Source organism: Cetorhinus maximus, unplaced genomic scaffold (genome assembly GCF_964194155.1).
Source record: "Cetorhinus maximus unplaced genomic scaffold, sCetMax3.hap1.1 HAP1_SCAFFOLD_822, whole genome shotgun sequence".
In the NCBI taxonomy this organism is placed as follows: domain Eukaryota; kingdom Metazoa; phylum Chordata; class Chondrichthyes; order Lamniformes; family Cetorhinidae; genus Cetorhinus; species Cetorhinus maximus.
Genome location: NW_027596764.1, coordinates 1 through 20,000, shown reverse-complemented (window position 1 = coordinate 20,000; position 20,000 = coordinate 1). Strand labels below are relative to the sequence as shown.

The 20,000-nt window shown below is 52.3% G+C and overlaps 1 protein-coding gene across 1 annotated transcript in view; it reads right to left on the bottom strand.

Moving 5' to 3' along the window:
• LOC144674813 (glycogen phosphorylase, muscle form-like) overlaps nt 1-18,570 on the bottom strand; it is a 27,544-nt gene extending 8,974 nt beyond the window's left edge. Inside the window, exons 1-7 of the mRNA XM_078536011.1 lie at nt 18,433-18,570; nt 13,139-13,231; nt 9,480-9,626; nt 8,476-8,639; nt 3,653-3,767; nt 2,909-3,010; nt 89-236 (exon numbers count right to left, since the gene is read on the bottom strand). Of these exons, the coding sequence (XP_078392137.1) occupies nt 89-236; nt 2,909-3,010; nt 3,653-3,767; nt 8,476-8,639; nt 9,480-9,626; nt 13,139-13,231; nt 18,433-18,519 (856 nt within the window). The 5' untranslated portion in view covers nt 18,520-18,570. The remainder of the gene's footprint in view (nt 1-88; nt 237-2,908; nt 3,011-3,652; nt 3,768-8,475; nt 8,640-9,479; nt 9,627-13,138; nt 13,232-18,432) is intronic.
• Nucleotides 18,571-20,000: the final 1,430 nt, after the last annotated feature.

Genomic DNA, 20,000 nt, shown 5'->3' with positions numbered 1-20,000 from the left:
ATCTGCAGAGAGAGAGATGGGAGCGGAGAGCTGGATCTCCAGGAAGAGGAGGCAGTCTATGAGCGTCTGAGCTAAGACGAGGACTCACGGTTGTAGAAGGTGATGATGTGGAGGCAGTTCAGCAGCTGGCGCTTGTACTCATGGATGCGCTTGACCTGCACATCAAACATGGAGTTGGGGTTGATCTTCACCTTGTATTCACTCTCCAGATGCACTGCGAATTTCAGCTTGTTCTCCTGGAACACAGTATATGAATAAAGGGTTTAGCAGGCCATTCACTGACTGGATTTGTGCTCCACACGCGCCTCCTCCCACCCCCTTCTTCATCTCACCCCATCAACATGTCCTTCTATTCCTCTCTCCCTCGTGTGTTTATCTAGCTTCCCCCCCTTAAAATGTATCGACCCCATTCACCTCAACCACTCCCTGTGAGAGCCAGTTCCACATTCTCCCCGCTCTCTGGGTAAAGACGTTTCTCCTGAATTCCCCATTGGATTTATTAGTGCCTGTCGCATATTGATGACCCCCCTAGTCCTGGTGTCGCCCGCAAGTGGGAATGTCTTCTTCACGTCTATTGAACCCCTTCCAAACCTCAAAGATCTCGATCAGGTCACCGCCTCAGTCGTCCTTTTGTGAATGGAGGCAGGCCCGAGCATTAAAGATTTATGGGATGCGAGCGTCGCTGGCAGGGGACAGGGCTGGAGTGGCTTACTGGGTAGATCTCCCGCCTCTGAGCTGGAAGGTCCTGGGTTTAAACCCCACTTCAGGACGTGTTGATTATGAAAAGGACCCAACCACTGGCGCAGGCCAGTCCCATAAGACCTAGGAGCAGAAATTAGGCCATTTGGCCCATCGAGTCTGCTCCGCCATTCAATCATGGCTGATAAGTTTCTCAACCCCATTCTCCCGCCTTCTCCCCGTAACCTTTGAGTCACTGTGTACTGGTACCAGCCACCAGCCCTGGTAAACGGGGAGGGTTAGCAACAGGAAGGGCATCCGGCTGCTTCAAAATAAACACCCTCCGAATACAAAAACGATGGCGAATGTGGTCAGCCAGCATTGTGGCAACCCATGTAACATGGGGAAAAACCGAAAGAGAGGGAAGGAAAAACGGATGTGAACATCGCTGGCTAGGCCCAGCGTTTATTGCCCATCCCTAATTGCCCCTTGAGAAGGTGGCGATGAACCGCTGCAGTCCCTGTGGTGTAGGTACACCCACAGTGCTGTTAGGGAGGGAGTTCCAGGGTTTTGACCCAGAGACAGTGAAGGAACGGCCGATATATTTCCAAGTCAGGATGGTGAGTGGCTTGGAGGGGAACTTCCAGGTGGTGGTGTTCCCATGTGTCTGCTGCCTTTGTCCTTCTGGAGGATGGAGATCATGGGTTTGGAAGGTGCTGTCTAAGGAGCCTTGGCGAGTTGCTGTAGTGCATCTTGTAGATAGTACACACACTGCTGCTACTGTGCGTCGGTGGTGGAGGGAGTGGATGTTTGTGGATGGGGTGCCAATCAAGCGGGGCTGCTTTGTCCTGGATGGTGTCGAGCTTCTTGAGTGTTGTGGGAGCTGCATTCATCCAGGCAAGTGGGGAGTATTTCATCACACTCCCAACTTGTGCCTTGTAGATGGTGGACAGGCTTTGGGGAGTCAGAGGGGACTTACTCTCTGCAGGATTCCCAGCCTCTGACCTGCTCTTGTCATCACAGTATTTATATGGCCGGTCCAGTTCCGTTTCTGGTCAATGGTAACCCCAGGGATTCAGTAATGAATGTTAAAGGGAGATGGGTTAGATTCTCTTGTTGGAGATGGTCATTGCCTGGCACTTGTGTGGCACCACCTCAGAATTAAAGTGCCAGGTGTCTGCCCACAGGAAGTCCTCAATGAGTGGAAATAAATCCTGGTGTCCATTCGATGGCTGTTTAGCTGTATTACTGCGTTTGAATCCATGTTACAGGCTCCACAGCTTTTTAAAACATTCCACAAGTGAAAGTCAGCAGCTTGCAGAGCCAATCAAGTTCCTCTTGGATAGAATGCCCCATTGGATTCGGTTGCACAGGAAGTTAGGGGTTCAAATCCCAGTGCGGCGTCTTGAGCCCAGAAACCGGGCCGACACAGCCAGTGGCAGGACTGAGGGAGTGCGGCACTGCCGGAGGTGCCGTCTTTTGGACGACGCCATAAACCGGAGGTCCTTTCTGCCCTCTCGGGTGGATGTAAAGGGTCACACCGCCACTAAATGGGGAGGAGAGCAGGGGAAGGTGTTCCCAATCGCCTGGGTTAATATTCATCCTTCAACCAACACAAACCGAGAACAGGTTTATCTGGCTATTGCTGCCAGCGGGATCTTGCTGTGCACAGAAGCATTTCCTACAACAGCGATTATGCCTCAGAAAACTACTCTGTTGGCTGCGAAACACTCTGGGAAGTCACGAGGTGGTGAAAGGCACTTTGGAAATGCAACTCATTCAAGTCTGTCTGTCCTGCTTATAGTTCCTCCTACCAGGAGATCTGCTGTCCTGCTCTGTCACACCTGTCTGTCCTGGCTCTTATCTCCACACATCCACTGTAGCTTGTGCGCAACCACTCTCTATAACGTCCATCATCCAACTCTACCTAGGTCGGCCCCTCTTTCTGCTGACCTCCACTTTACCCTGGAGAAGAGATCTCTAGCTTCTCAGCTCTGCTCAAACGGCCTGAATACTGACGCTTTCTTTTCTTAAGACAAATGAAGAGGCGCTTGAAATAGCAAGAGCAAAAATAATTCTTATGTCCTGTATATGGAATTTTTAGCATATGTCTTAGCATCCACATTTCAAAGGCCTCGATTTTCTTCCAGGTATGTAAGTAGGGTTTGAATGACTCGCTAAGAGACAGCAGCCTGAGGCCCTTCGTACATCCAAAGAAGAGTGTGATTACCTGTTTCACCTTAGCCACGGCTCGGATAAAACCTTCATCATTAACGAATGACAGCAGCTTCTTCAACTGATCCAGGTCAGAGATATAATCTTCACCAATTTTCTGGGAGAGAGAGAGAAAAGGAGAGAGAGAGAGAAAGAAAAGGAGAGAGCGAGCGAGAGAAAAGGAGAGAGAGAGAGAGAGAGAGAAAAGGAGAGAGAGAGAAAAAGAGAGAGAGAGAGAAAAGGAGAGAGAGAGAGAAAAGGAGAGAGAGAGAGAAAAGGAGAGAGAGAGAGAGAAAAGGAGAGAGAGAGAGAAAAGGAGAGAGAGAGAGAGAGAAAAGGAGAGAGAGAGAGAAAAGGAGAGAGAGAGAGAGAAAAGGAAAGAAAAAATTAGCTTTTAATTAGTTTGTTTTAGCAGGTGGTGCCTTGTGTTCTCAAATCAGAGTGGAGAAGTGGTTGGGAACTATTCCGTTGACAGGAATCTGGAGACTGCATTATAATGCTGAGTATCATTTATCAGGAGGGGCAATTTTAACCCCAGCCTGCCACATTGCCAAACCGACGGCATTGGGGGCGCAAGGCTGGTTTTCCACTCGGGCAGAATTAAATCTATGGAGGCTAGTGGAGGGCAATATTGCACCGGATGTGTAATCGGTGTTCACCAGAAACCACGGGGCTGGGTAAGGTCTAACCATCCGTGGCTCAGTGTGCGAGGCACATTCCCTTGTCTCAGAGTCAGAAACACGTGTGCTCGAGTGGTTACCTCAGCGATGACGTCTGCCAGGCCAGAGTTACACAGCACCAGCCAGCGGCGTGGGGTTATCCCATTCGTCTTGTTCTGGAACTTCTCGGGCTCAATCTCGTAGAAGTCTTTGAAGCTGTAAGGGGAGAATAAGGAAGTGATTTAAAACTACGGAGCGAGCATTGTCACCGCTGCATCAGGCAGGGAGTTAGAGGCAGGGTGGGACTCTCAGTCAACGGAATTTACTTAAATAAAGTCTTTACGACCGACATCAAACAAAACTCGGGACTAACCACCACTCTAAACATTCGTTTGGTAGTACAGAACTTGAGTATTGCTGAAAATAAAAAGAAAGAGACATGTCGAAGCTTTTCGACTTGCACTCATCAGGACACTTTGCAAGAGCACCAATATAAGGGGATTCCACTTGCCAACCAATCCGCACTCTCTTCATGTACGGTATAAATTGTTGTTTTCCCCTTTTACTGGTACTCTTGCAAAGTGTCCTGATGAGTGCAAGATGAAAAGCTTCGACTTGCCTCTTTCTTTCAGCAATACTTTAAACATTCACTCCCTCCACCACCGACGCACAGTAGCAGCAGTGTGTGTACCAGCTACAAGATGCACTGCAGCAACTCACCAAGGTTCCTTCAACAGCACCTTCTAAACCTGCAACTTCTACCACCTAGAAGGACAAGGGCAGCAGGTGCATGGGAACACCACCACCTGGAAGTTCCCCTCCAAGCTACTCACCATCCTGACTTGGAACTATATCGGCCGTTCCTTCACTGACACTGGGTGTACCTACAAACTACGTGGATTGCAGTGGTTCAAGGTGGCGGCTCACCACCACATGCTCAACAGCAATTGGGTAATAAATGCTGGGCCTTGCCAATGATGCTCCCACTTTGAGTGAATAGTAGAAAACAACAGCAAAGTCTCCAGGTAATAGCAGGTTTATTTTGCCCTAAATTGCAGGCGGTGGAGGATAGTAATGTAATGTGAATGATGAACCCTCACAGCAGTGTTGTTGCCAGGCCTGAACGGGAGTTGGGGCTTCACTCATCACTTCCCTTGAAATACTTCCCTACAGGATCAGCAGGCTGCGATCAGGAGCAGGAACTCCAGCAGGTCCAAGGCTTCCTTGTAAAGCCCAGGAGCAACATTTCTGCCCCAAACCTAAACTCCAAATTTAAATTTTTAAGATGTTTCTGCTTGGCCTCTTTGCAGCAAACAGTACAGCAGAGAAGGAGGACATCTGACCCATCAGGTCTACACTGGCTCTTTCAAAGAGCAATCCAATTACCCCCGCGCTTTCCCAACACCCCTGCAACTTTTCCCCCATCAAACACTCCCAGGACAGGTACAGCATGGGGTTAGATACAGAGTAAAGCTCCCTCTACACTGTCCCCATCAAACACTCCCAGGACAGGTACAGCACGGTGTTAGATACAGAGTAAAGCTCCCTCTACACCGTCCCCATCAAACACTTCCAGGACAGGTACAGCACGGGGTTAGATACAGAGTAAAGCTCTCTCTACACTGTCCCCATCAAACGCTCCCAGGACAGGTACAGCACGGGGTTAGATACAGAGTAAATCTCCCTCTACACTGTCCCCGAAAACACTCCCAGGACAGGTACAGCACGGGGTTAGATACAGAGTAAAGCTCCCTCTACACTATCCCCATCAAACACTCCCAGGGCAGGTACTGCACAGGGTTAGACACAGAGTAAAGCTCCCTCTACACTGTCCCCATCAAACACTCCCAGGACAGGTACAGCACAGGGTTAGACACAGAGTAAAGCTCCTTCTACACTGTCCCCATCAAACACTCCCAGGACAGGTACAGCACGGGGTTGGATACAGAGTAAAGCTCCCTCTACGCTGTCCTCATCAAACACTCCCAGGACAGGTACAGCACGGGGTTAGATACAGAGTAAAGCTCCCTCTACACTGTCCCCATCAAACACTCCTAGGACAGGTACCGCACAGGGTTAGATACAGAATAAAGCTCCCTCTACATTGTCTCCATCAAAAACTCCCAGGACAGGTTCGTTAACCTCAACTTCTCTCTCCCCCCGCCCCCCCACCTTAAACCAGCTTATATTTCACCTTTCTCCTAACTATGCTTCAGTTCTGCCGAAGGGTTGTGAAGACTCGAAACGTTAACTGATTTCTTCTCCACCGATGCTGCCAGACCTGCTGAGTTTTTCCAGGTAATTCTGTTTTTGTTTTTCATTAAAACAGTAATGTTTTAATGCTTCATTGGCAGAGACGTGCTTGGGCTGCCCTCGAGGCCGTGCCGGTGGTTTCTAAATGCAAGTGCCTCATCTCCTCAAGGTGCCTCAAGTCACCTCATCTCCCCTCCTTCCCTTTCTATCCCTTGTGGCTCTTGGACTTTGATCTCAGTTCAGCAGCCAAAAGCCAAACTTCACACTAAGGGTGGTAGAATTTCAGAGCTCTCTTCTGCAAATGACAATTGATGCTCAATCAATTGAAGTGAACTGGGATACTAGGCTAGAGGACGGATTAACAGAGAAGCTGACATTTAAAGGGGTTATTTCAAAACACTCAATTATAGTAGGAATATTCTACGGGGAGAACCAATCATCCGAGGTTAACTAGAGAAGTTAGGGAAAGCAACAAACTTAAGGGCAAAGCATATAACTGCGCAAAGGTGAGGAGCAGGTCAGGTGATTGGTCAGAATATAAAGAACGACAGAGAACAACTAAAAGGTTAATCATGAGAAAGAAATTAGAGTATGAGAGGAAGCTAGCTAGAAACGTAAGAACCAATAGCAAGAGTTTCTACAGGGATTTAAAAAGGAAGAATGGGTAAAGTGAGTGTTGGTCCTCTAGAGAGTGAGAATGGGGAGTTAATAGATGATAAGGAAATGGCAGATGAGATGAACAAATATTTTGCTTCCGTCTTCACTATACAGGATACAAAAAACATTTGAGTAATAGCTGTAAATCAGGAAGTGGAAGGGAGAGGGGAACTTGGTGAAATTGAAATCACTAGAGAAGTGGTATTGAGCAAACTGATGGAGCTGTGGGCTGACAAGTCTCCGGGTTCTGATAGACTTCATCCCAAGGTCTTAAATGAGGTAGTAGATGCGCTGTGTTAATTTGCCTTAATTGGAAAGGTTTCATCGGGCTGGGAAGTAGCAAATGTAACCTATCTATTCAAGAAGGGAGGGAGGCAGTAAACAAGAAACTATAGGCCAGTTAGCTCGATATCTGTCATGGGGAAGGTGTTAGAATCGATCATTAAGGAGGTTATAGCTGGGAACTTAGAAAAACTCAAGGTCATCGGGAAGAGTCGACATGACTTTGTGAGGGGGGGGAAGTCACATTTAACCAATTTATTGGAGTCCTTTGAAGGAGTCACATGTGCTGTGGATAAAGGGGAGCCTGTAGATGTGCTGGACTTGGATTTCCAGAAGGCATTTGATAAAGGTGCAAATTTGATAAAGGTCAAAGGTTATTGTGGAAAATAAAAGCACATGGTGTATTAGCACATTAGTGTGGATAGAAGATTGACTGGCTGACAGGAAACAGAGAGTATGTATAAATGGGTCTTTGTCTGATTGGGAGGATGTTACGATGGAATCCCGCAGGAGTCTGTGCTGGGGCCTCAACTTTTTACGATTTATATCAATGACTTAGATGAGGGGAGCGAAGGCATGGTAGCTAAATTTGCAGATTATACAAAGATAGGTAGGAAAGTTTATTGTGAAGAGGACAGGAGGAGTTTTCAGGCAGATATAGATAGGTTGAGTGAGTGGGTAAAAATCTGGCAGATGGAGAATAATGTGGGAAAATGTGAAGTTGTTCACTTTGGCAAGAATGAAAAAGCAGAGTATTACTTAAACGGAGAACGGCTGTAGAATTCCGAGGTGCAGAGGGATCTGGGTGTTCTAGTGCATGAGTCACAAAAAGTTAGGATGTAGGTACAGCAAGTAATTAAGAAGGCTAATGGAATGCTATCCTTTATTACGAGAGGGATTGAACATAAAAGTAAGGATGTTAGGCTTTAGTTATACAGGGCATTGGCGAGACTACATATCGAATACTGTGCGCCGTTTTGGTCTCCTTATTTAAGGAAGGATGTAAATGTATTGGAGGTGGTTCAGAGGAGGTTTACTAGATTGATACCTGGAATGAGCGAGTTGTCTTATGAGGAAAGGTTGGACAGACTGGACTTGTTTCCACTGGAGTTTAGAAGAGTGAGGGGGTGATTTGATTGAAGTATATAAGATCCCGAATGGTATCGACAAGGTGGACCTAAAAAAGGATGTTTCCTCTTGTGGTTGAGTCCAGAACAAGGGGGCACTGTTTTAAAATTAGGGGTTGCTCTTTTGGGACAGAGGTGAGGAGAAATTTTCTCTCTCAGAGGGTCGTGCGACTTTGGAACTCTCTGCCTCAGAAGGCGCTGGAGGTGGGGTGGGGCTATATATTGAATATTTTTAAGGCGGAGGTAGATAGATTCTTGTTAGGCAAGGGAATCGAAGGTCATCAGGGGTAGATGGGAATGTGGAATTCAAAACACAGACAGATCAGCTATGACCTTATTGAATAATGGAGCAGGCTTGAGGGGCCGAATAGCCTACTTCTGTTCCTAATTCATATGTTTGGTCAACTCTTAGGTTTTGAATCAGAAAGAGATTGTCAGATTTTTGTTAAGCAAAGGTGTTAGGGGATACGGGGCAAAGATGGGGATATGGATATAGGTCGCAAATCAGTCATGATCTCACGATGGTGGAATGGGTTCGAGGGGCTGAATGGCCTATTTCTATGTTCCTAAATCTGCTGCATCTCGCTGTTGCGCGTGGAACTTACACAGTTTCTTTCAGGATATCTGAGTGGATGCGGGCTACTCCGTTGACAGCGTGAGCCCCGACGATGCACAGGTGAGCCATGTTGATCCTCTTGCTCCCTCCCTCCTCAATCAGCGACATGCGACGCAGGCGGTCATGGTCTCCTGGGAACTTTTTAGCGACGTGCTGAGGAGGGGGAAGGGGCAGGGGGTGGTGTTAAAACGGAAACAGCTCACGATGCCTCCAACAATACCCCCCACCCCCCGCCGGCAATCCCGCACGGTTAGACATACTGATGGGGTTCGGCCTACCGCAACAGGCTCCAACAACTCATGGAGGGGCTGTCCCAGACAGGTCATGATCTCTCGCTCACAGCAGGGAGGTGGCCTGACAGGGCCAAGGTGCGGATCAGCCATGTTAGATGGAACAGGGCTCAAAGGGTGATGGTGGTGTAATGGTAATGTCATTGGGCTAGTAGTCTAGAAGCCCTGGCTAAGGCACTTGGGACATGGGTTCAAACCCCACCCGGCAGCTGGTGGAACTTAAAATTTTTTAAAAACCTGGAGTTGAAACACTAGTCTCGGTAATAGTGGCCTTGAAATCATTGTCAATTGTCACAAAAAAATATCTGGTTCGCTAATGCCCTTGAAGGAGGGAAATCTGCCGACCTTACCCGGTCTGGCCTACATGTGACTCCAGGTCAGGTAAGATGCTTAACTGCCCCTCTGAAATGGCTGGGCAAGGCACTCAGTTCAAAGGGTAACCAGGGACAAGGCAACAAATGCTGGCCTTGCCAGCGACGCCCACATCCCAGGAAAGAACTTAAAAGGGACTGACTGGCGTCCTCCGGTTTCCATGGGAAACACGTGGGTGACATCTAGAACCAAGGAGGGGACAGAGATAATACCGGGCAGCAGGAGGGAATTGTGAGAACGGTGCCGGACCTTGCTGGGAGAATATGAAGCACGATGTCATTCCGACTGTCACGCACATACCTACTGCACATCCAGCTAAGAAGGGCCTTACCTCCAGATGCCTCCTGTTAATCTCATAGATGATGGAGAGGTGCCGGGGCAGCAGAGATTCGAAGAGGGGGACAGGCCAGCGCTCCAGGGCCTCTGGCAGCACCGTGTGGTTGGTGTAGGCACAGGTACGTGTAGTAACCTCCCAGGCCTAGAGCAGAGAGAAAAAGAGAGAGAGAATATGAGAATCCAGTCACATGTCAGGAATTGTCAGTAGGGACCAAGCATCATATTGAACAATCATATAATTGCATTGCCCTCAAAGGAATTTACAGCACAGAAACAGGCCATTTGGCCCATCATGTCCATTCCAGTGTTTATGCTGGCTCCACACAAGCCTCCTCATCTTACCCTATCAACATATCCTTCTATTCCTTTCTCCCTCATGTGTTTATCCAGCCCTCCCTCAGATATATCTACGCTATTCGCCTCAACCACTTCCTATGGTAACAAGTTCCACCTTCTCCCCACTCTCTGGGTACAGAGGCTTCTCCTGAATTCCTGACTGGATTGATCAGTGACTACCTCATAACGACGTCCGTTACTTCTGGTCTCGGTCACAAGTGGAAACATCTTCTCTACGCCAACTTCGTCGAAATGCTTTTATAATTTTTGAAGGCCTCTATCAGGTTGTCCCTCGGCCTTCTCTTTTCCAGAGGAAAAAGAGACTTAACCAGTTCAAGCTTTCAGGATGTCAGACCTCCTTTACCTCTGATCCAAAGTGTGGAAGACAAGGAAACACTAAATATACAGTTAATACTCTTTACTAAATCAGGTCAATGGGAATAACAGAGATCATCCCAGTTGGATGGAATAAGGAGATTGCACACTGGCGTTGGTTCCTGAGGCAATGGGGTGCTGCATTTTTACTAGGTTTTAGGATTAACGTGGACACCAGGGGCCATGGCATTCTGCATACAGCCGCTATTTCATCCATTCCCACCATCACTGCAAAAGGCCCGACTCTGGACAGGGTCCGTTTAGCAACTGATACTCCTTTCGCGCACTCTCTTCCCCATCAGCTGGGCAAAGATGAGAGTTTGAAGCCCCCGCTGTAACCTAACTCGGTATGATCAAGCTCCACGCAGAGCGCAACCTGCAAATTACAGATGTGCGGGAGGGAGACCAACAAAAAAAAAACGGCACTGCCCTTATTTCCAAACCAGCCCTTGTAGTCAGTGGCGGTGAAACGGCAGGGAATCTGGTTGACTCAAGAACCATTCTGTTAGGTCAGACCCGTCACTCCGCTATTTGAGAAACTGGGGAATTACAGACCAGTTAGCCTGACAGCTCCTGTCGGGAAATTCCTACAATTAGCGATAGGCTGACCGAACACCTTGAACATTTTCAGCTGATGATAGAGAGCCCAGGGTAACAGCTAGGTCATGTCTGACAAACCAGACTGAATTTGTTCGAAGAGGTGACTGAACAGGGGAATGAATGTCTCCGGATGTTATTTTATATGGGCTTCCAAAAGGCATTTGGATGAAGTCCCTCGTCACGGTCAGCTAAAGCTGAAGCTCACGGAATCAAAGGTGAATTCTTGGCCTGGTTGGGGAATTGGCTGAGGGACAGGAGTGGACGGTAGGGATGATGGGCAGGGACTCTGGTCGTCAGGATGTGACTCCCCTGGTGTCCTGCACGGAGCGGTGTCGGAGCCTCAGTGAGTCACTGTGTTTATTAACAGCTCGGATGATGGCGTTGAAAGCCACAGGTCCAAATTTGCCGATAACACAAAAGGTGTCATTGTAAGCAGCATTCATGAAAGCATAAAATTACAAGAAGATATTAGTACGGAGGATCAGAGGGACCTTGGCGCACATGTCCATAGATCCCTGAAGGCAGCAGCACAGGTAGATAAGGTGGTTAAGGCGGCATATAGGATACTTGCCTTTATTAGCCAAGGCACAGAATATAAGAGCAGGGGGGTTATGTTGGAGCTGTATAATACGCGGGTTAGGCCACAGCTGGAGTATTGTGTGCAGTTCCGGTTGCCACACTATAGGAAGGATGTGATTGCGCTGGAGAGGGTGCAGAGGAGATTCACCAGGATGTTGCCTGGGCTGGAGTGTTTCAGCTATGAAGAGAGACTGGATAAGCTGGGGTTGTTTTCCTTAGAGCAGAGAAGGCTGAGGAGGGAACCTGATAGAGGGTATATAACAATAGGAGGGGCACAGATAGGGTGGACAGGGAGAAACTTCTCCCCTAGCGGAGGTGTCAATAACCAGGGGGCATCGATTTAAGGGAAGGGGCAGGAGGTTTAGAGGGGACTTGAGGAAACATTTTTTCGCCCAGAGGGTAGTTGGAGTCTGGAACACACTGCTTGAGACAGGAACCCTCACAACATTTAAGTATTTAGATGAGCACTTGAAACACCACAGCATCCAGGGCTAGGGGCTAAGTGCTGAAAATGGGATTAGAATAGATAGGGGCTTGATGGCCGGCACAGACACGATGGGCCCAAGGGCCTGTTTCTATGCTGCAAAACTCGATGGCTCTATATTGATATGTTAAATGCACGGACAATACTGAGACAAATGGGTTTCAATGTGGGTACGTGTGAGGTTACCCACTAGAATACAAGGGGGTAGAAGTCAGGCTTCAGCTGTACAAGGCCCTGGTTAGGCCACATCTGGAGTCACTGGGAGTAGCTCTGGGCACCACAACTTGGGGGGAGCACAGTTTAAATTTACCTGGACTCCAAGAGTTAAATTATAAGAAGAGATTGCACAAACCAGGGTCGTATTCCCTGGAATTTAGAAAGTTAAGGATTATTTGATGTGTAAGGTATTAAGGGGAAAAGATAGGGTGGATAGAGAGAAACTATTCCTGCTGGTTGCGAGTCTCGGACTAGGGGGGCAGAGTCTACAAATGAGAGGCAGATCTTTCAGGAGTGAGATCAGGAAACACTTCCACACACAAAGGGTGGGAGAAGTTTGGAATCTCTCTCCTGCAAATGGCGACCGATGCTGGATCAATCCTTAATTTTAAATCTGAGGTTGATAGATTTTTGTTAACCAAAGGGATGTGGGGCAAAAGCAGGTATGTGGAGTAAGTAATGAATCAGTGATTGAATTCACTGAGTGGCAGAACAGGCTCGAGGGGCTGAATGGCCTCCTCCTGCTCCTATCGCAGGGATGCAGTGGTTTCTCCGTCACGTTGCATGCTGGGTACAAGAGATCCCCATGTTCCACCAAATCGGATTCTTTCACCAACCCACACGGCTCTGCGAGGTGGAAGGGGAGGGGGGCTGACAAGAGGGAGTGAATGAGATTTTTTAATGGCAGCTTCTCACCGGCAGCACAGGCTGGGGAGCGTGAGTAAATGTACTGAGGGGGGCGACGTTTCCACACAGGTTACTGGAATGGAGAACTCTTCACCATGCTGAGCTAGGGAGGGTGAAGAACTCACAACAGAAGGCTCAGTTCATAGTATTGGAAAGGGCAGGGAGAGTTATCTGGTGTCTTGTGCCAACATGCCCTGACCTCAAACCTCGCCACCCAAAGACAGGTTGCCCATCTGTGTGTTTGCTGCTGCTGTGCACGCCTACAGGACAGTGACCACAAAGTCGTTCAGGGACTCTGGGGTGCTTCAGGACAACCGAAGGCAAAAGGTCCTGCAGAAAGGTCCCGACTGTTTGAGGTTGCTAAGTGGGGTTCGTACCTTCTCCCAGCTCAAGTGTTCAACGTCTAGAAGTATCCGCATGAGTTCCGGGATGGCCAGGGCAGGGTGGGTGTCGTTCAGCTGAATGGCCACCTGTAAAATAAGCAAGGCAAAAAGTCAGCACGGGGTCACAGTAAAGTCAGAAGGTTGTGGGTTGGAGTCCTGCTGCAGAGAGTTGGGCCCTGCAATCCAGGCCGACAGCACCTTCGCCGAGGGAGGGCCGGCGTCGAAGGAGCGAAGTGGTGGAGGAGAGTTGGCGCTGAGGGAGCAGTGCGGTGGAGGAGGGTTGGCGCTGAGGGAGCGGCGCGGTGGAGGAGGGAGTGGCACTGAGGGAGCGGCGCAGTGGAGGAGGGAGTGGTGCTGAGGGAGCGGCGTGGTGGAGGAGGGAGTGGTGCTGAGGGAGCGGCGCGGTGGAGGAGGGAGTGGTGCTGAGGGAGCGGCGCGGTGGAGGAGGGAGTGGTGCTGAGGGAGCGGCGCGGTGGAGGAGGGAGTGGTGCTGAGGGAGCGGCGCGGTGGAGGAGGGAGTGGTGCTGAGGGAGCGGCGCGGTGGAGGAGGGAGTGGTGCTGAGGGAGCGGCGCAGTGGAGGAGGGTTGGCGCTGAGGGAGCGGCACGGTGGAGGAGGGTTGGCGCTGAGGGAGCGGCACGGTGGAGGAGGGAGTGGTGCTGAGGGAGCGGCGCGGTGGAGGAGGGAGTGGTGCTGAGGGAGCAGCGTGGTGGAGGAGGGAGTGGTGCTGAGGGAGCGGCGTGGTGGAGGAAGGAGTGGTGCTGAGGGAGCGGCACGGTGGAGGAGGGTTGGCACTGAGGGAGCGGCGCAGTGAGGAGGGAGTGGCGCGGTGGAGGAGGGAGTGGCGCTGAGGGAGCGGCGCAGTGGAGGAGGGAGTGGTGCTGAGGGAGCGGCACGTTGGAGGAGGGAGTGGTGCTGAGGGAGCGGCACGTTGGAGGAGGGAGTGGTGCTGAGGGAGCGGCGCGGTGGAGGAGGGAGTGGTGCTGAGGGAGCGGCACGGTGGAGGAGGGTTGGCGCTGAGGGAGCGGCGCGGTGGAGGAGGGAGTGGCGCTGAGGGAGCGGCGCGGTGGAGGAGGGTTGGCGCTGAGGGAGCGGCACGGTGGAGGAGGGAGTGGTGCTGAGGGAGCGGCACGTTGGAGGAGGGAGTGGCGCTGAGGGAGCGGCGCGGTGGAGGAGGGTTGGCGCTGAGGGAGCAGCACGGTGGAGGAGGGTTGGCGCTGAAGAAGCGGTGGCAGAGGGTCAGCGCTGAGGGAGTGGCGCGGTGGAGGAGGGAGTGGCGCTGAGGGAGCGGCGCGGTGGAGGAGGGAGTGGCGCTGAGGGAGTGGCGCGGTGGAGGAGGGAGTGGCGCTGAGGGAGTGACACAGTGGCGGAAGGTTGGCGCTGAGGGAGTGGCGCGGTGGAGGAGGGAGCGGCGCGGTGGAGGAGGGAGTGGCGCTGAGGGAGTGGCGCGGTGGAGGAGGGAGTGGCGCTGAGGGAGCGACACAGTGGCGGAAGGTTGGCGCTGAGGGAGTGGTGACAGAGGGTCAGCGCTGAGGGAGTGGCGCGGTGGAGGAGGGAGTGGCGCGGTGGAGGAGGGAGTGGCGCTGAGGGAGTGGTGCTGAGGGAGCAGCGCGGTGGAGGAGGGAGTGGCGCTGAGGGAGTGGCGCGGTGGAGGAGGGAGTGGCGCTGAGGGAGCGACACAGTGGCAGAAGGTTGGCGCTGAGGGAGTGGCGCGGTGGAGGAGGGAGCGGCGCGGTGGAGGAGGGAGTGGCGCTGAGGGAGTGGCGCGGTGGTGGAGGGTTGGCGCTGAGGGAGTGGCGCGGTGGTGGAGGGTTGGCGCTGAGGGAGCGGCGCGGTGGAGGAGGGTTGGCGCTGAGGGAGCGGCGCGGTGGAGGAGGGTTGGCGCTGAGGGAGCGGCGCGGTGGAGGAGGGTTGGCGCTGAGGGAGTGGCGCGGTGGTGGAGGGTTGGCGCTGAGGGAGTGGCGCGGTGGTGGAGGGTTGGCGCTGAGGGAGTGGCGCGGTGGTGGAGGGCTATCTTTCCAAAGGGCATTAAACCGAGACCCCCCTCAACCAACATCACTAAAACGAACTGTACCCCACTGCAGCTTGTGGGATCTGATTACTGTTTGGGGGAGCTTCCTGTGCACAAATTGGCTGCTGCGTTTTCTACATGACCACAGTGACTGCTCTTCAAAAATGCTTAAGCATGAAGCGCTTTGGATGGTCCGGAGGTGACACGAGACTCTATAGAAACGCACCAGTTACCAGCTGGAGCCATTTACATCACACAACAATACGTGGCAATGGGGAGCTGTCGCAAAGACACGTCTAAGGTCTCCACACCCAGCGACCGAGCGTCGACAGGCTGCTTTGCGGGCCTGCCCCCTTCCTCGCTCGAGCACCACACGCTGGACTCTGCCACTTCCCAATGCCGGCGGGCAGACAGCCCTCGCCTTCCTGCCAGAGGGCAATTGGTCACAACCCAAGCAACCTTCTGTTCAGTTATGGGGTGTGTGGGCATCATTGGCCAGCCCAGCATTTGTTGCCCATCCCCTTGAGGAGCAGTTTAAGACTCGACCACATCACTGCGGGTCCTGGAGTCACATGTAGGCCCAGACCGGGTAAGGATGGCAGATTTCCTTCCCTAAAGGGGACATTAGTGAACCAGATGGGTTTTTACAACAATCGGTGATGGTTGTCATGGTCACCGTCACTGAGACGAGCTTTATAATTCCAGATTTATTAACAATTTAAATTCCACCAGCTGCCACCAGTGGTGGGATTTGAACCGGTGTCCTCTGGGTTACTAGTCCAGTGACATTACCACTAGGTCACCATCTCCCCTGTGAGGAGTGTCCCCTGGGAGTTGGGTGGGGGTGGAGGGGTAGAGGTGAAGAAGGAGGAGGGACGAAGGAGAGAAGGGGAATCTGCCTGTTGCTATGGCACCACGGAAACATCCGGAACAATGGCACGCAGCGGAAGTTGATGCCGACCATGACAGGCAGCTGCTCAGTAGAAGGGGTGGGCCAGGGGGTAGGGCCAGCACAGCCTGCTTAAAATTCCCAGAACCCTCGATGGAAACAATACTCCAGTGGGCCGGATATTCAAATCCGCGGGACAGGATCTGACGCATTCAGATACAAAATATAAGAGATTTCTTTCAGAAAACTAACATATTTTGGGGGGTGGGCCACAGCCAAAGAATCTTGACACGCTGCCGTGTGGCGACGCCAGAGATGAGGCTGATCGAGCTCTCCATCACTGTGGGCTTTTCCTCGCCTGGTGTCGGGGCGTGCTGGAGATCGGGCACTACTATTCAGCAGTGGCTCTGCCATCGTGGTGGTGTGGTGGTGGTGAGCAGCAGAATATTAGTGATGGCCAGGTTCCGACACTGGCCAAAACAGGTGCTCGCCGGGTCACCGCGTTCGCCACACAATACAAAACACATACGGAAGGGTGGGGCGGGGGGGGGGGCGTGGATCTCGTCCTGAAATGGAGCGGGTTTGAGGTTGACCGGATTAAATGTGAGCGACAGGGCACTGCCCAGTGACAGCAGCAGCTCCGTCAAGGAATATTTCCAGCCGCACTAACTCATCGGCATCCAGCTGTGAATTCCAATACCTCGGCACATTTCCACTTCCTTCTTTACCACACACCTTAGCTAGAGAGTTTGGTGTGTGTGTATGTGCGCGCGTGCATCTGTGTGTGCGCACGCGTGCATCTGTGTGTGCGCGCGTGCGTGTGCGTATATATATGTGCGCGCGCGCGTGCGTATAAATATGCGCGCGCGCGCGTGTGCGTATATATATGCGCGCGCGCGCGTGTGCGTATATATATGCGCGCGCGCGTGCGTATATATATACATATGTGTGCGCGCGTGTGTATATATACATATGTGTGCGCGCGTGTGTATATATACATATGTGTGCGCGCGTGTGTATATATACATATGTGTGCGCGCGTGTGTATATATACATATGTGTGCGCGCGTGTGTATATATACATATGTGTGCGCGCGCGCGTGTGTTAATGTGCGCGTGTTAATGTGTGCGTGTGTTAATGTGTGCGTGTGTTAATGTGTGCGTGTGTTAATGTGCGTGTGTGTTAATGTGCGTGTGTGTTAATGTGCGTGTGTGTTAATGTGCGTGTGTGTTAATGTGCGTGTGTGTTAATGTGCGTGTGTTAATGTGCGTGTGTGTTAATGTGCGTGTGTGTTAATGTGCGTGTGTGTTAATGTGCGTGTGTGTTAGTGTGCGAGTGTCTGTGTGCGAGTGTCTGTGTGCGAGTGTCTGTGTGCGAGTGTCTGTGTGCGAGTGTCTGTGTGCGAGTGTCTGTGTGCGAGTGTCTGTGTGCGAGTGTCTGTGTCTGTGTGGGGTCAGATAGCTGGATCGCCACACATTTGGACACACTGGCTGCAGTCTGTGTGTTATTAACTCTTTGACAGCCACAGAAGGTGAGTTTTACATGGTGGTCTGTCCTAGTCTGTTTTTAAATGATGCTGTTCGTAGGTAGACTGCTTACTGTTTCTCAATGTTACGGCCCATTCCCTTCCTGCAGGGATTTTCCACTTACCCTTGGCGTGACTACGGACTGTGTCAGACACCAGTCTGGAAACGGGCGCTCAGTTGCTGTTACTCATATTGCGTTTTTAAAAAAAATTCGTTCATGGGGTGTGGGTGCCGCTGGCTAGGCCAGCACCAGCTGCCCTAGTTCAGGGGACATTTAAGAGCCAATCCACAGCACTCCACGTTGCTTTGGGGGTCTGGAGTCACGTGTAGGCCCAGACCGGGTAAGGACGGCAGATTTCCCTCCCTAAAGGGGGCATGAGTGAAGCAGATGGGTTTCCGTAACAAATCGATGATAGTTTCATGATCATTAGATTTTTAATTCCAGATTTCTATTGTAGTCAAATTCCACCATCTGTCCCAGAGCATTACCCTGGGTCTCTGGAATACTAGCCCAGTGACAATACCATGGCACCATCGCCATCGCCTCCCCCAATTATTGTCCGCCTGATCAAAATCTCTCACCTGATGCAGGGCATCAATTGGCGGGTTTGCCCAGGGAGGCGAGCGTAGCGGGCAGCCCTGCCCTACACCGGCCCAGTTTCTTTCATTGTCCAGTGATTCCCCTTTGGGGAGAAGCCTCCGCCCCTCTGCCACCTGCCAAACCGACACCCTCCTGCTCTAATACTAACAGGAGGCCAGTCGAGAGCAAGCTTTACTCAGTGCCGGGCTGGCACGGAGGTGTGGGAGAGGGGTGCCAACACGCAGCCCGAGCAGCCGGCGCCACCTTCCGGCCCCCGCCTACCTTGTCGGGGAACAAGTCGAACGTGGTACGGACAGCATCACGGGTGCCAAACTTGGAGGACTTGAAGCGGCGGATGATGTCTTGCATAGTGGCAGCAACCACAAAGTACTCCTGCTTCAGACGCAGCTCCTTCCCCTCAAAGAACTGTGGAGAGACACAAAGAGAAAGTGAGAAAGTGTGAAAGCCAGAGGAGAGGGAGAGACACAGAAAAAGTTAAAGCGAGAGGGAGAGGGAGGACGAGAGAGAGAGAGAGGGAGAGGGAGGACGAGAGAGAGAGAGAGAGAGGGGGAAGACGAGAGAGAGAGAGAGAGAGAGAGAGGGGGAGGACGAGAGAGAGAGAGAGAGAGAGGGGGAGGACGAGAGAGAGAGAGAGAGAGAGGGGGGAGGACGAGAGAGAGAGAGAGAGAGAGGGGGAGGACGAGAGAGAGAGAGAGAGAGAGAGAGGGGGAGGACGAGAGAGAGAGAGAGAGAGGGGGAGGACGAGAGAGAGAGAGAGAGAGAGAGGGGGAGGACGAGAGAGAGAGAGAGAGAGAGAGGGGGAGGACGAGAGAGAGAGAGAGAGAGAGGGGGAGGACGAGAGAGAGAGAGGGAGAGAGGGGGAGGACGAGAGAGAGAGAGAGAGAGAGGGGGAGGACGAGAGAGAGAGAGAGAGAGAGGGGAGGACGAGAGAGAGAGAGAGGGGGAGGACGAGAGAGAGAGAGGAGAGAGGGGGAGGACGAGAGAGAGAGAGGGAGAGGGGGAGGACGAGAGAGAGAGAGAGAGAGGGGGAGGACGAGAGAGAGAGAGGGAGAGGGGGAGGACGTGAGAGAGAGAGGGAGAGGACGTGGAGAGAGAGGGAGAGGACGTGGGAGAGAGAGGGAGAGGACGTGGGAGAGAGAGGGAGAGGACGTGGGAGAGAGGGAGAGGACGTGGGAGAGAGAGGGAGAGGACGTGGGAGAGAGGGAGAGGACGTGGGAGAGAGGGAGAGGACGTGGGAGAGAGGAGAGGACGGGAGAGAGGGAGAGGAGGGGAGAGGAGAGGACGTGGAGAGAGAGGGAGAGGACGTGGGAGAGAGGGAGAGGACGTGGGAGAGAGGGAGAGGACGTGGGAGAGAGGGAGAGGACGTGGGAGAGAGGGAGAGGACGTGGGAGAGAGGGAGAGGACGTGGGAGAGAGGGAGAGGACGTGGGAGAGAGGGAGAGGACGTGGGAGAGAGGGAGAGGACGTGGGAGAGAGGGAGAGGACGTGGGAGAGAGGGAGAGGACGTGGGAGAGAGGGAGAGGACGTGGGAGAGAGGGAGAGGACGTGGGAGAGAGGGAGAGGACGTGGGAGAGAGGGAGAGGACGTGGGAGAGAGGGAGAGGACGTGGGAGAGAGGGAGAGGACGTGGGAGAGAGGGAGAGGACGTGGGAGAGAGGGAGAGGACGTGGGAGAGAGGGAGAGGACGTGGGAGAGAGGGAGAGGACGTGGGAGAGAGGGAGAGGACGTGGGAGAGAGGGAGAGGACGTGGGAGAGAGGGAGAGGACGTGGGAGAGAGGGAGAGGACGTGGGAGAGAGGGAGAGGACGTGGAGAGAGGGAGAACGATACTCC